Source organism: Brassica rapa, chromosome A01 (genome assembly GCF_000309985.2).
Source record: "Brassica rapa cultivar Chiifu-401-42 chromosome A01, CAAS_Brap_v3.01, whole genome shotgun sequence".
Lineage (NCBI taxonomy): Eukaryota > Viridiplantae > Streptophyta > Magnoliopsida > Brassicales > Brassicaceae > Brassica > Brassica rapa.
In genome coordinates, this window is record NC_024795.2 from 2,003,946 (window position 1) to 2,018,756 (window position 14,811).

The 14,811-nt window shown below is 40.2% G+C and overlaps 4 protein-coding genes and 2 long non-coding RNA genes across 11 annotated transcripts; 4 read left to right on the top strand and 2 right to left on the bottom strand.

The window, feature by feature from the left end:
- Positions 1-213: 213 nt before the first annotated feature.
- LOC103841415 (protein SRC2 homolog) lies at positions 214-3,689 on the bottom strand. Its single transcript, XM_009117988.3, has 9 exons — positions 3,579-3,689; positions 3,361-3,391; positions 2,272-2,324; positions 2,061-2,165; positions 1,845-1,971; positions 1,665-1,736; positions 1,016-1,061; positions 583-922; positions 214-494 (listed from the first exon to the last, which is right to left on the bottom strand). The coding sequence occupies exons 3-9, from the start codon at positions 2,318-2,320 to the stop codon at positions 457-459; spliced, it is 777 nt and encodes a 258-aa protein (XP_009116236.1). The 5' UTR covers positions 2,321-2,324; positions 3,361-3,391; positions 3,579-3,689; the 3' UTR covers positions 214-456.
- On the bottom strand, positions 2,061-6,274 carry LOC103841186. Of its 5 annotated transcripts, XR_004455906.1 has the most exons (12): positions 5,821-6,274; positions 5,482-5,648; positions 5,335-5,392; positions 5,145-5,245; positions 4,956-5,039; positions 4,462-4,737; positions 4,163-4,374; positions 3,774-3,992; positions 3,579-3,689; positions 3,361-3,391; positions 2,272-2,324; positions 2,061-2,165 (listed from the first exon to the last, which is right to left on the bottom strand). XR_004455906.1 is itself a non-coding variant. In XM_009117740.3 (10 exons), the coding sequence occupies exons 1-9, from the start codon at positions 5,901-5,903 to the stop codon at positions 3,585-3,587; spliced, it is 1,305 nt and encodes a 434-aa protein (XP_009115988.1). In that variant the 5' UTR covers positions 5,904-6,274; the 3' UTR covers positions 3,136-3,391; positions 3,579-3,584. The 5 variants fall into 5 exon arrangements, 4 of the variants coding, with proteins under 4 accessions (XP_009115988.1, XP_009116126.1, XP_033141988.1 ...); XM_009117740.3 differs by lacking the exons at positions 2,061-2,165; positions 2,272-2,324 and having other exon boundaries at positions 3,136-3,391; XM_009117878.3 differs by lacking the exons at positions 2,061-2,165; positions 2,272-2,324 and having other exon boundaries at positions 3,141-3,391; positions 5,827-6,274.
- On the top strand, positions 2,333-3,411 carry LOC117132360. Its single transcript, XR_004455910.1, has 2 exons — positions 2,333-2,573; positions 3,099-3,411. It is a non-coding gene; the product is annotated as an uncharacterized LOC117132360 (long non-coding RNA).
- Positions 4,661-5,102, top strand: LOC117132361. Its single transcript, XR_004455911.1, has 2 exons — positions 4,661-4,862; positions 4,917-5,102. It is a non-coding gene; the product is annotated as an uncharacterized LOC117132361 (long non-coding RNA).
- A 240-nt stretch (positions 6,275-6,514) lies between the features above and the next one.
- Positions 6,515-8,439, top strand: LOC103841605 (UDP-glycosyltransferase 73B1). The gene is made up of 2 exons (XM_009118187.3): positions 6,515-7,728; positions 7,863-8,439. The coding sequence occupies exons 1-2, from the start codon at positions 6,726-6,728 to the stop codon at positions 8,345-8,347; spliced, it is 1,488 nt and encodes a 495-aa protein (XP_009116435.1). The 5' UTR covers positions 6,515-6,725; the 3' UTR covers positions 8,348-8,439.
- Positions 8,440-8,698: 259 nt separating this feature from the next.
- On the top strand, positions 8,699-14,591 carry LOC108869154 (UDP-glycosyltransferase 73B3). 2 transcript variants are annotated; one of them, XM_018653283.2, is made up of 2 exons: positions 8,699-10,505; positions 14,277-14,591. In XM_018653283.2, exons 1-2 carry the CDS (start codon positions 9,153-9,155, stop codon positions 14,370-14,372), a joined length of 1,449 nt encoding a protein of 482 aa, XP_018508799.1. In that variant the 5' UTR covers positions 8,699-9,152; the 3' UTR covers positions 14,373-14,591. The 2 variants fall into 2 exon arrangements, with proteins under 2 accessions (XP_018508799.1, XP_033141979.1); XM_033286088.1 differs by having other exon boundaries at positions 8,699-10,499; positions 14,271-14,591.
- The last annotated feature ends 220 nt before the right edge of the window (positions 14,592-14,811 follow it).

Below are 14,811 nucleotides of genomic sequence, written 5' to 3' on the forward strand. Positions count from 1 at the left end.
AGTGGAGTAGAGATCGAGAAACCAAAGTGCAGTAAAATCTGTCGGCAACTTAACTAAATCCCTACAACCTTTTTTGCCGATTGTCAACAACGTATAAAGATAGACATAGACCAAATCAATTAGTATACTAGTGCGATGATTAGCTGCCGTGAACAAAAGCCAACTCCAGTTTCTTTGACTGAAGATGAAAGAGGGAGTTTAAGGTAGCTAAGATAATTAGCAAGCTGGCTTAACTTTTTTTCCATATAAAAAAGATACCAAACTTCTCAATGAGTTTCAGTGACCCATAGCAACCATTATGCTACAATTTGCAAAGGCCAAGAACAGCAAAGAGGAGATAGAAAAAAAGAGAATAAAAATAAAATGAGACAAAAATTCGTCAAATTATTATAGAAATAGCAATACTAAGTATTATACATGATAACCACTTTTCATCAATTCTCAACGCCTGAGCTTTTAGTATGGAGGCGGCGGGTATTGTCCTTGATAGGGACCTGGATAACAAGAATAATATTAGAGGTCTTAATATTAACAAGTAAATTATTACTATATCCTAACACAAAAGGAAGAACAGTTATGTACCTTGTGGGTAATATGGTGATGGTTGAGGAGGGTACGGAGGAGGAGGGTAAGTTGAGGATGGCGGAGGAGGAGGGTAAGCTGAAGGACCCGGAGGGTAAGCTGAAGGACCGGGAGGATAAGCGGAGGTTGAGGGAGGAGGAGGGTAAGCATATGGCTGAGGAGGATAGGGTGAAGCTGGTGGGTATGCTGATTGCGGCTGAGAGTATTGTACTTGTGGGTATAGAGATGGTCCAGAGTATGGTGGTGAGGAATACGGAGATGGAGAAGGCGGTGCTGAGTAGTGAGGTACTTGAGGTGCATACGGTGGTGCTGATGGCGCAGACCCGTGGTGATGTTGGTTCTGCATATAAAAAATAACATTGTATGTTTTAGCCTTGTTTGTGAATAAATGAAACCTGTAACTCAATATTGTTAACTGAGTCTTGACTTTTACCTTTGCACCTGCATAATGCAGTATGAGTCTTACTTCTCCGGCATATCTGCAAGAAAGAAAGTTGATGCATATTCAGAAGCTGTGTAATCAAATAACTAATGTTCTTATAAGAAGCAATCGCTGAGAACAAGCTACCAAAATCTTTGCATATTGTTGTAACTGATATTTCGTGAATACATGACAACAAAAGGGTGCAGTTCCAATGTTTAAATGGAACTCCATTACTAGGTAACCTAACACCAGACATCAAAATCACCATATACTGCAAAAGGTGCAGTTCCATCTCATCAGTTTCAAAGAAACCCAATTTGAATGCTAGTGTGCTCAATGTAGAAACATGAATCTTATCTTAGGAGTATTTTTTTCACATTATATATTAGGAAAGAAAATAAATAGTGATTAAAAAGGGTGTGCATTTGTATGACAAGAATGACCACTCTTATCAGTGAACTTAACCAGGCATCCATGTCAACATTATATATAAATTGCAAGAACTAAACATTTCACTAAAGTGGAAAGCACAGTGCACAAGGATGCAGCAACACAACAACTTATATGTTCAATATTATATGCTGTTTAACCAAAAACCACATCAAAAATCAGACAGAGAAACGTGCACCATGAAAACTACAGAAAAATCAATGTTTACCTGCCAGTTTTAGTTTGAAGAGTCCAGGTACAGTCATCGTATCCCTGAGAAAGAACCTTCTGCAATTGAATCCTAATCACAACAAACAAAACAAACAGATGGAAGAAAGACTCAATCCTAAATCCGAGAAATTTCAGAGCAAAAGAAGAATGAAGTGCAGAGACATGAAAAGAGACATACGTAGCATTGCCAATGAAGTCATCAGTGGAGAGAGTGTTGCTATTCCAGACAGCAACCTTAAGATCCTTAAGGCCTTCAAGCAACGTGAACATAAACTTCTCTTGAAACACTGCGTTCTTTCCACCATCTGAAAATAACGGTAAATGAAAATTCATAGATGAGTACAATTCATCAGGATCTGAAGAAATCTTATGAATGAATGAATGATTGTATAACCTGTGCAGGTTCGTGTTTGGTGCCTAGCGCCGCTGTACTCGAGGACAACGTACGGATCTTGCCTTGAAAACCATTCCGTGTCTTTCAATTTCTGGCACCCTACCACTGTAATCACATAAACGAAATGTAACATTTCTGAGAATCGAATCAATGGAATAACATTCAAAACGGTTCATTAACAAAATTAGGGATGATAAGAAAAGTCACGAACCAGTGACCTCGAGAAGCTGGCCTTGAATTCCCATAGTCATCATCGACATCAATCTTGGATAGAAGAGAATAAGAGATAAGTAACGGATGAAGCTGAATGAATATAGAGAAGAAGATCCGTGTTTCCAATATATATATAGATATAGATAAATCAAAACTTTGAATTTTCCCAGAAATTGCTTTCAAGAGCGACAAGACGCGTAGCGTAAGCCGCTGACGTTATTATTGACTTTTCATAAAATAATACTCCTACGGTTTCAGATATACGCGCCACTAAATATCATTTCCTTAGTATTATTCCATGTTCGAAAACGCGGGCGCGGAGAGCGATTACGCAGCGTCGAAGCGTTCGGCGGAGGTCAGCCGCGACGATTTCATGAAAATCGGTTAAAAAATCGGGTTCACCAAAAAAATTCGATTTTTGAAGATTTTAAATGCTTAAATCGAATTGTACAGGCTAGATCTACGAGTTTGATGAAAAAATAATAAGAAAAATGCAAGATTTGAGTGAATGGTGATGGATCTAAATTAATGTCTATGGTGAAAGTTGCAGAAACTCCAAACGACAGTAAAGGAAGAAGAAGGTTTAATTACAGTTTTGCCATTATTTAAAAAAAATGATTAAAAAACACGCTTCTAGGGATTTGAAGACGTGAAACAATGCTTTTAAAGCAGCTAACCTTCCACCAGACTACAAGACAATATCCGTTTTATTTATATAATTTGGTTAATCACTTAAAACTAAGCGCCGATTAATGTCCGATTACTCTCCGCTTTTCTGTTAACTCGCTAGGCTTGGACCAGCCGCCCGACTCACGCCTAGCGTAGTTTCGAACATGGGTATTATTATATACTTGTTAAGGAATTAAATAATCAACTCAGTTTTCTTATAAAAGATCGTAGACTAATCAACGAGGACGACAGATACTATTTTCAAGCGCTTAAGAGAGAATACTATACACCCCTTTTTAGGGTTAATCTACAAACTCAAAAATGTTATCTGTCTTGTGGAACAAGTCACTACAAAAGCAGCCCTACTGGATATAGCACTTCTCTAAGTTGATATTGTTTCTTCCATGTCACGGCATACCTTTTTGGAGCAGATCCACCATCATTCTCACCTTCACAAAGGAATATAAATCAGAAACAAAGAGATAATCAATCAAGTAACTGAGTCTCCCATCTCTAAGGTTAAAAGGAAAATAACTAAACATAGATAGAAACCATGAATCAGTATGTAGAGAATCATACATATATAGATTCTTTTCACATATGTATGAACACTAATAAAGAGAAAAATGCCTGCACCTCAGATTATCTTCTTCTCCTTTGAGGAAAACCAAGGCCTACATTCCCAGTGTTTCCTACTGCTTGTATCGGTTCAACCAAACCTTTTGCATTCTTCCCCAGCGTCTCTCCCTGCAATTCCATTTCCACATTAATCACTAACTGTGGTGGTGTCATAATCACATTACATAAAAGTGAATTAGATTCCTAACTTACCTCCTTCCAACCCATGTTTCCCATAATCCTCCTTGCATAACTTCCAGATCCAAATGTTAACTCCAATGCTTCTTCTGCTGTTGCATCCTCTTCAGAACCTGTATCATGCTCGTCGGCGTTGAGGCCTACCATTGTTCCCTTTTGACCTGGTCCAACACCATATCCACCATGCAGATTTCTTCTCTCCGCGGCTCTATCTCTGTATGCAGAGCTTCTCTCCTGATAAAACAACACGAGCATGAATCAAGATAGTAGTTGCTTCTTACTATGGTTCTAATAACACTAAAGTAAATTTAAGTTTTCTCACTAAAGCTTTGGGAAAATGTCTCATGCTGTTCATTTAGACATAAATTCAAGAATCCAGGCAAGAGAATATGGATTTGGAGTACCTCTTCAATCATGTCGACTTCATGTGGTTCCTTCACCTTGAGTCTGCGCACAGTTTTTGGTTTCACCTTCTTAGCTTTTCGTTTTGTAACAGGATCTTGCCATGTAGTTGAAACATCAGGGAATCCCCAATCTTTTGTTGGGTTTGACGCGTCATACACTGACAAGGTTGCAAGGTACTTTGGACTAGGATTCTGCAGTTTATAGACTTGACCTGGAACACAAATATTCGAGAATCAAAATCCATAACAAAGCGCATAAAGTTACCATCTCTGGTGGTTAATAGAAAAATGGTTAAAACCTGTCCTGACTCGAACCAGGTGAAGGCGTGCTTCACAAACTGGCGCAGTTTTGAAAAGTGTGCCACCAGAAGCCACAGATGGATGAAGATTGGCGGACCGTCTCACCAGCCTCCCTACAAGCCTAGCCACCTGTTCGTTGTCAGCTTCTCTGGATTCACAAACAAGTTTCCAATCCCACAAGTCAACAGACGGGATCTCAGGCAGGGTCTTCTCAGGGGATTGAGTGACTTGACCATATTGTGCTACCCACATTTCTTCCTCCTTTGAAGGAGCATCTACAAATGAAAACTACGAGCTATCAAAGCTATGAATATGCGTTGAAACCAGCATATCATCGAAACAACAAGGTTCCCTTAACAATACTACAGGCTAGTTAATCATTTTATTGGGATAATGATTTGTGTAGCTTTTATATGTCTGTAATCATAAACAATAAAACAGTCATGGTGCAGAGTGAAAGCAAATGAGAAGAACATAATTAAAATAGAAAAACCTTGATCAAAGTTGTCTTCATGTGGTTCAAAATCTTCTTCAGGAATCCATTCTCCCTCTTCGAGTTCCTCATCATCATCGTCTCCTGAAAAACAGACCCAATTTGTAGCCCCTCTCCTCAAATTCGAAAATGAAGGAGCAGATTCATTCCAAAAAGCAAAGGCTAATAAACATTATCACAGGGAAATACCATTAGCTGACAACATCTGGTAATCCTGATTATCCTCCGCAGAATAGCTAGGCCGTCGATTGTTTCCAGCCAGATAAAGCTCTATAAGTGTATCTTCCACCCTTATCCAAATGATAAAAAAAAGGTTTCACAAACCATATGCTGAAGAAACATACATTACTTTCCATGACAATGAAATATAAAAACTTACCATGAGGAAGGACGTTGAAGATGTTCCAGTTCATGGTCATTTGAGCACCCTGTTGGCTCTTTCGAGCAAACAACATGCCTATCAGTTATCAATCATAGATGTTATGCATTGCAACACTTTACCTGAACTCTTACAAGTAAATTTTACCTAAAGCATCAGCCTGAGCATCTTCAGAAGTGACAATATGTACAAGAGGGTCCACGTTAGACTCGTCATGTTCCAAGGGGACATATTCACCGTTCTCATGCTTGTAGTAAAGACCATCCTTGCTACAATAGTACCAACCAGCAACTGGGTCATGATAAAACCCACTACTGCAAATTCGAAAACAGTTTGTTAGCATCCAAAAAAGGAATACACTTTATCAACAAACACTCAACAATGGAACTAAGCATCAAAGCTAAAGCAAAGTTATAACTATCAAAGCTAAAGCAAAGTTAGGGTTATGGCGATTTGTAAATTTTTTTTATAGATTTGGAAAGAGACGTATGCCTGTGATGGATGTAGAGCTGCGTATCGTTGTCCCAAACGTAGGAGTCTTCTTCCAATTCTTCTTTATCGTTGGGCATGAGTGATTGATTGATTGATTTTGCTTTGACTGTCAACGAAATTAATCAAAAGGGATTTTTGCTGAAATTAAACTTGGAGACGATGAACTTGTACCGGATACAATTGTTAAATCGAAGGAACATACCTTAACCGGATGGTTTCGGTTTAGGCCCAGGAAGGTTTAGCTTTTCGCTAAGCAAGATAAGGCCCAAACTCTTTGGGCTTTACTTACAATATATTCTATTTATTAAATTGTTTTGGAGAAAGAACACTGAAGACGACGACTAGAAGAAAATGACGAATGCCATGACGTGAGTTTTTCAACTCCCCTTCCAGAAGTTAATATTGCAGATTTTTAATTAGATAAAGATAATTTTATTTGTATTTTTTATATATCAAAACTAATCTTGCAAAAAAAACTGTTAAACTTCATAAGCCTAAACAAAAATTAATAAGAGCCGTTTTCATTTTTTTTCTCCTTCATTTCATCAAAATATTTGATAAAAAGGTAATTATATTGATATTTTTAAAAAAAAATTCCATTGAGTTTTTACCAAGAAAAAAATATTCAATTGAGTCAAAGTCAACATTAGTCAATGGCCCTAAAAATATCATGTTTTCCATATCAGCCAAGCGTTAGCTGCCAAAGCTTTACTCTCTTTCCTTGCGTCCTGCTTGGCAGGCTCCAAAACCAAATTATTATTTATATAAATACAAATTCATTATCTCTTTGATCCACAAACATTCAATCTCACAATTTTAAGAAAAAAAAAAAACAAGAACTGAGAAGTTTCTACTTGGCTCTTACAAAACCCATTTCTTGTTTTCTCAGCAGCCAAATCATGGGAACTTCTGGTGTAGCCGCCGCTTCTAAGCTCCATATCTTCTTCTTCCCTTACATGGCTCATGGCCACATGATACCAACTCTTGACATGGCCAAGCTCTTCGCCACCAAAGGAGCTAAGTCAACGATCCTCACCACTCCTCTCAACTCAAAGCTCTTCGAGAAACCCATCAACTCATTCAACGACGAGAATCCTGAACTCGAAGACATCAAACTTCAGATCCTCAACTTTCCTTGTACAGAGCTAGGCTTACCCGAAGGATGCGAGAACACCGACTTCATCTTCTCTAACCATGACCTAACCAAAGGTAACTTGAATATGAAGTTTTTACTAGCAATGGAATATTTCAAAGAGCAGTTAGAAGAGCTTCTCGAGACAGTGAAACCAGACTGTCTCGTCGGCAACATGTTCTTCCCTTGGGCGACCAAAGTAGCTGAGAAGTTTAATGTACCTAGACTTGTCTTCCACGGCACAGGCTACTTCTCTTTATGTGCTTCTCATTGCCTAAGGCTCCACAAGCCTTACAAGAACGTAGCTTCTAGCTCTGAGCCCTTTGTGATCCCTGAGCTACCAGGAGACGTTGTCATTACAGATGAACAGGTGATAGAGAAAGAAGAAGAATCTGTCATGGGGAAGTTTATGAAGGACATTAGAGATTCAGAGAGAGATAGCTTTGGTGTGTTGGTGAACAGCTTCTACGATCTTGAACCTGCTTATGCCGATTTTTTCAAGACCCATGTGGCCAAACGGGCTTGGGACATCGGTCCGCTTTCTTTAGGGAACAGAGAGTTCAAGGAGAAAGCAGAGAGGGGCAAAAAGGCTAGCATTGATGAGCATGAGTATTTGAAATGGCTTGACTCCAAGAGATGTGAATCTGTTATTTACTTGTCCTTTGGAACCATGTCTAGCTTCGACGACGAGCAGCTGATTGAGATTGCAGCTGGCTTGGAGATGTCAGGACATGATTTTGTATGGGTGGTTAACAGAAGTGGTAGCCAAGGTACGTATCATAGAAATTTAGTTTTTTTATTCGTACCAGTTCTAGTTCTAGTTTGAGTAATAGAATAATGTTAATAAAAAATAAAATAATATATTTTGTGTTCTGACTAAACAACATGTGTCGGGTGTGAATAGGGGAGAAGGTAGAGTGGTTACCAGAGGGGTTTGAAGAGAGGACCAAAGGACAAGGACTGATAATACGTGGATGGGCGCCACAAGTGCTTATACTAGACCACCAAGCAATAGGAGGCTTTTTGACACATTGTGGATGGAACTCACTTCTAGAAGGTGCAGCATCAGGCCTACCAATGGTGACATGGCCCATTGGAGCTGAGCAGTTCTACAACGAGAAGTTGGTAACACAAGTGTTGAAAACAGGAGTGAGTGTGGGAGTAAAGAAGATGGTGAAAGGTTCGGGAGATTTCATTAGCAGAGAGAAAGTTGATATAGCGGTAAGGGAAGTGATGGTTGGAGATGAGATGAGGAAACGGGCTAAGCAGTTAGCTGTTATGGCTAAAGATGCGGTGAGAGAAGGAGGGTCTTCAGATCTTGAGGTGAACAGGTTGATGGATGAGCTTAAGTTGGTCAGAATGCAAAAAGAACAAGGAACAAGAACTTGATATATTTTCTAAGTTAACTAATGTTATCGAGTCAAAAACGATTGTTGTGTTGGTTTTGAGTTACTTTCTTGAGTCAAAAACGATTTACAATATTGCTTACCATTCTCTAACGTAAAGACCCAATGCTTCGAGAAAAGTTATACTAAACAACATGTATTATCAAGGTTAGGACGCCAGGCGACTAGTCAAATTGTATTAACCACTAATAAGACTATTCTCACTTACTAAAGTGTAACATTTATAAACATTCAAACAAACAACGTATGTAGACAAGATCTTGGTCTCGCCGACAGAAATAAACCTGAGTTTGCTTCCAAAAGATCTCTGAAACCTGGTCATAGATTCCGATAACTGTAAACAAGTTGACACAGGAAGTATCAAAGAAACCAAAACAAGTGACGTAGTTGCATACGTCAGAAGTCATTGCCCAAGGTGATCTGATCCCACCAACCTTACGTGTGGACAGTGGAGTTTTACACGTTATAACAACAAATAGGATCATGCGAAGTCTCTTTAGGCCATCAGTGATGGTTTCAAATTCAAAGAGTTTCTCATTAACTTCTCTTTTACAAAGAGACTTTCAATCAAAATTTGATACTATCTACCACATGTTTAATTCTCAGTGACTAGTCTAAAATTGAGCATAATAAACTACTTTAAAATATCAATTTAATATTGTTTAATGACTATTTAAGAGACTGATGATGATCATGATGCTGTTACAACCATAAGATTTTCAGAATCTTTAATTTCTCTAATACATTTTCTCAAATTTCTCATTTTTGTCAACCAAAGCCAAACAAAAATGAGTAGGAATCCTCACCATAAGCTCCATGTTATGTTCTTCCCATACATGGCTTATGGCCACATGATACCAACTCTAGACATGGCTAAGCTTTTCTCCAGCAAAGGAGTCAAATCCACAATCATCACCACTCCTCTCAACTCCAAGATCTTCCAAAAACCCATAGACGTATTCAAGAACCAGAACCCTAGTCTTGAAATCGACATCCACATATTCGAATTCCCTTGCGTGCAGCTGGGGTTACCAGAAGGATGCGAGAACGTTGATTTCTTCACCTCAAGCAACAACCCTGGTAGAGAGAACATAGCTTTCAAGTTCTTATCGTCGACAAGGTTTTTCAAAGACCAGCTTGAGAAACTCCTCGAGACAACGAGACCGGACTGTCTTATCGCCGACATGTTCTTCCCATGGTCCACCCAAGTTGCTGAGAAGTGTCACGTGCCAAGACTTGTGTTCCACGGTACTGGCTACTTCTCTTTGTGCGCTAATTATTGCATGAAAGTGCATAAACCACAGAACAAAGTAGCTTCGAGTAGCGAGCCTTTTGTAATCCCTGACCTCCCCGGTGACATAGAGATAACTCGAGAACAGATCATAAACAGCGAGTCCGAGATGGCAAAGTTTCTTTTGGACGTGAGAGAGTCAGAAACAAAGAGCACCGGTGTTATAGTGAACAGCTTCTACGAGCTTGAACCTGAATACGCTGATTTTTTCAAGAGATTTGTAGCTAAGAGAGCGTGGCAAATCGGCCCGCTCTCTGTTACAAACAGAGGGTTTGAGGAGAAGGCTGAGAGAGGAAAGAAAGCGAGCGTTGATGAATCTGAATGCATTAAATGGCTTGACTCCAAGGAAAAAGATTCAGTCATTTACATTTCATTTGGGAGCGTTGCTTGCTTCAAGAACAAGCAACTGGTAGAGATCGCTGCAGGGTTAGAAGCTTCCGGCGCAAGTTTCATCTGGGTTGTGAGGAAAAGCACAGGCGACGACGACAAAGAAGAATGGTTACCAGAAGGGTTTGAAGAGAGGGTCAAAGGGAGAGGGATGATAATAAGAGGATGGGCTCCACAGGTGCTGATACTTGAGCACCAAGCAACCGGTGGGTTCGTGACTCATTGTGGCTGGAACTCGCTTCTTGAAGGAGTGGCTGCAGGGCTACCGATGGTGACATGGCCTATTGGGGCGGAGCAGTTCTATAACGAGAAACTGGTTACACAAGTACTGAGAACGGGAGTGAGCGTTGGAGCCACAAAGCATGTGAAGAATATGGGAGATGAGATCATTAGCAGAGAGAAAGTAGAGAAGGCTGTGAGAGAGGTGTTGGCTTGGGAAGAGGGGGAGGAGAGGAGGATACGGTGATAGAGTCTTGATATCCCAAACTCTATAACTCTTCTTATTGATCTCTCAACACACCAATTACAAGATAGACAGAGATTACAAGATAACTAGAAGCTGATAAAGTGAATCTCAGGTTAGGATCTCATGGCGATCTCAACCCGAAGACTCATCACGATCTCATGACGATCGTGAGGAAGGAAGACTCATGGCGTCTCACTCTTTCTACAACATCAGCATAGCTCTCTTCTTCGATCAAGCTCTCTATTTATACTCCATCTTCTTCCTTCTCTATTTGCCTCAGCTATTCCAACTGCAAAGCCTCTTATCCAACTAGAGTCTCTTATCCCTTTATTTATTGTCCACATCAACAGTTCATTTGGCTTCTCCCCTTAAGTACCTATCAATACTTCCCCCTTTGAAAACAAGCTTGCCCACAAGCTTGTATGGAAAGAAACCACTGAACAAATGATTCATGATCATGTTGGTCTCTTTTCTCTTGTTGACTCCAATACTTCAACAGTTAGCTAAGCTGAGCACATGAACCTTCTCTCTATACTTGAACATCCATGACTTGGGCAATTTACTTCTCCACCTTTGTTGCATCACCTTACTGTCTCTGTGGACATGCCAGCCACTCCACAAAACGTGAGCACAGCAAGTATATACACCCTGAATCAACCTCCCTGTCTCTTTATTTTTCTGATTTTCAACTAAACCAGCCATCTCAGAAGAACAAGTAGAGTTACCCTTGCTTCTCCAGCGATGCCATAGAAAATAAGAACTGCTCCAAAGACACCACTCAATGTGTAATAACAGAGCATGCACTTGTTTCATTCTTTCTTTGTATTTGAACATCCATGTTTTGTAATTCCTCTTCCATTTCAGCTTCTGTTGTACCCAAACTTGTAGTCTATATCTCCTGATAGACATCAGTAACACAGCTCTTCTCTCTTTATGTAACTGAAGATTCACCACTTGTATCCACCATAGTGTGCTTGGTGCTGTCGTTTCTTTATGCTTACCAACACTTATCTCGAAAATATAATACCCGGTTACTGTTGAAAACCACACAATCAACACTTTTAACCTCCACAACCACTTCAGTATCCTCTTGTATACTCTCGCCCTTGAAATCAAGCTTGCCCTCAAGCTTACACAGAAGAAAATGATAAGGGATCTCTGCCATTCTGGTCTTGTATCTGCCACTGACATTGTGAGATCAGAGCAAACCCATCGCCACTCAACTCCTCTATGTTCCAGAAACAAACTGAAACGATTGTGATCCCTCATTGACATGATCCTCTTCTTAACATCAGATACTGCAGAAATTTTCTCCGCAACCGCATGCTCCAACACACACGCTAAAACCGAAACTGGTCTGAACCATTTAAATCGCCATTTGTGCTTCAGATGAAAATTGACGTCACCAAGAAGAAACTGTATTAAGCTTCGTGCGTCATATTTCCAGAAACGTTCGTATAGCCATGACGTATCTTGCTTACGCAGAACTTTGACATTCTTCTGCGCTAACATTCTCCTGCCTAAAACAAACTCTGTAGCATCATTCTCATCAGCCAGCTGGTCCACACAACCTTCCGAATCTGACACTGGTTTGAAGTGTTTCACTCTCCATTTGTGCTTCACGTGGTACTTCAAAACACCAAGAAGCAACTGTATTACGTACTTTGAATCCTGCCTCATCGTCACCGTAAGAAGCTTTTTCTGGTCCTTTTCGTCAATGACTTGGTTTGAATCCATTTGTAACATGATTCTCATCAGATTCAATAGTTTATACTTGAATTTCCGAGTTTTTAAGCACTTCCTCTCCCGCTTTTTACTTGGAACCCGTCGCAACCTCTGACCACACAGCCTACAGACACAAGCATTCTCCACATTCTCTGCATCAATAATCACAGTGCCCCCCAGAAATTTCACTGAATCACTCTCTTTGAAAACTGGTGGTGGTGAATATATCTGCTGGACCAGTTGCTCCTGCAATGAATCCATGTTCTGTTCAAGTGGAATCAGTGTATCGTCCGTAACCAATACTACTGCTTCTTTTTGAGACTCTGAACGTGAAGCTCTCTGGAGCATTATAGCTGGTGACGAGCAATCAGGGACAAGACAATCATTCGACACCAAACCAGTCTCATGAACAGATTTTTTACTTGAATTCATTCGGTCAGTCAGCTTCTCTTCAACCAGAGAAAAATTTGAAACTGTCTCCAGAGATGAATCAAACTGCTCCACACAAGAATTTGCTGATATCTCAAGTTTTACACCAGCCTGATGCTCCATCTCCTGAAGCGACGCAGGCTTAAGCTCTACTTCTGCCTCTTGAGCAGCCTCTGACCTTGAAACATGCCAATCACTAGAACTCACAGACACACCATCAACAGTCGCTAATGCCATCAACTTCACCATATCTGGCCCATCCAGAGACATCTCTGCAACTAATTTCTCCTCCTGAGCTGCAATACATAGTGATTTTGACACCTGCTCTGCTTCTTTCTCTGTACTTAGTTCGTCCTCATGACCAGTCTCAGCAAAAACATCTTTCTCGAGTATTGTATCAGATTGTACAGAAACTTCTGCAGCAGGGACAGTCTGTATCACCATATCTCTTTCATGAACCGTCTCGGAATCTAAAGCTGGCTGAATCAAATCTGACAGAGAACAGTTCCTCACTACTCCAGTCTCATGAACAATGGCATTGTGTGAGGTTGATTCATCCGTGAAAGTTATATCACCAGAATCACCTGAACACAGTCGGGAACGTCGTCGCTTGTCTGCTTCCCACTCCAAGAAAGCTTTGTGGCCTCTATCATAACTAGCTTTCATTCTGATCTTCTCTGGATCATCATCAGCGCCAAATTGCCACAACAACGTTTCTTTCATATGTTTCCAGCTTCTAATAGGCCTCAAAGAATCGATACCACTAATGTACCTCTCAGCTTCATCCACAATGAATCCATAAGCCATGTGTAACTTCTCGAAGTCAGTGAGTCCCTTCCGAGCAAAGTAATGCTCCATCCACGAAATCCACTGCCTCAAGTCGACATCCGGAAACACTGGAACCGTAACGATTCCCATGACTGCGCTTGAATCCTCTCCAATCGTTGCGATCTGCTTCTCCACAGAATCCAATCGCTCTGCCGTCGCCTTATCGTTTCGCGTCACCAACGGATCTCTCTGCATCGTCTTGTTCGCATCATCTCTGGAAACTCCGCGATTTCCGTAACTTCCGTAATCTTCGCATCGTTCGTGAAACTCAATAGCGCCTCCGACGAATCCAGCAACAAAACCATCGCTTCCCTTGATTCTTACCGCCGATTCACCGAACTTCATCATCACCGTAACACCACCGCGTTAGCTTCGATCACAGTTTCACCGCACCAATGATAGAGTCTTGATATCCCAAACTCTATAACTCTTCTTATTGATCTCTCAACACACCAATTACAAGATAGACAGAGATTACAAGATAACTAGAAGCTGATAAAGTGAATCTCAGGTTAGGATCTCATGGCGATCTCAACCCGAAGACTCATCACGATCTCATGACGATCGTGAGGAAGGAAGACTCATGGCGTCTCACTCTTTCTACAACATCAGCATAGCTCTCTTCTTCGATCAAGCTCTCTATTTATACTCCATCTTCTTCCTTCTCTATTTGCCTCAGCTATTCCAACTGCAAAGCCTCTTATCCAACTAGAGTCTCTTATCCCTTTATTTATTGTCCACATCAACAGTTCATTTGGCTTCTCCCCTTAAGTACCTATCATACGGATTAAGAAACTGTCGGAGATGGCTAAAGCTGCTGTGGCAGAAGGAGGGTCTTCTTTTAACGATCTAAACAACTTCATACATGAGTTCAGTTCGTGATCCCTAGAGTTCTGGTCAAAAATCTCATTTAGAAAATAAGATTAAACCTAACGTAGTATACAAGGAATAAAAGTTAATCCATGCATTGTCAGTATATCATCGGTATTTTAATCCGTTTTGGTTTTTGTAGATTCAAAGGATTTTTCATTCCCAGTATGAATTTGAATTTGTATCCAAATGCTTTTTTTATATCTCTAAGAAATTTTAAGATTTAGTATTTTCTAGAGACTCGAGTCCAAGCGACATGCTTGTGTGAGAAATGACTTTTTTTTTAAGAAGCTGCACAAACTATGTTAGATGTTAGTCGGTTCTGAATTATATTTGTCAAAATTATACAATCATTAACAGATCTCATGAAAGATACAGTTTAAGATGAGTGCTTCTTGACAAAAAAAAAAGACAGCAAGAATGGTGAGACATTGCCTTGTTACATGCTTGT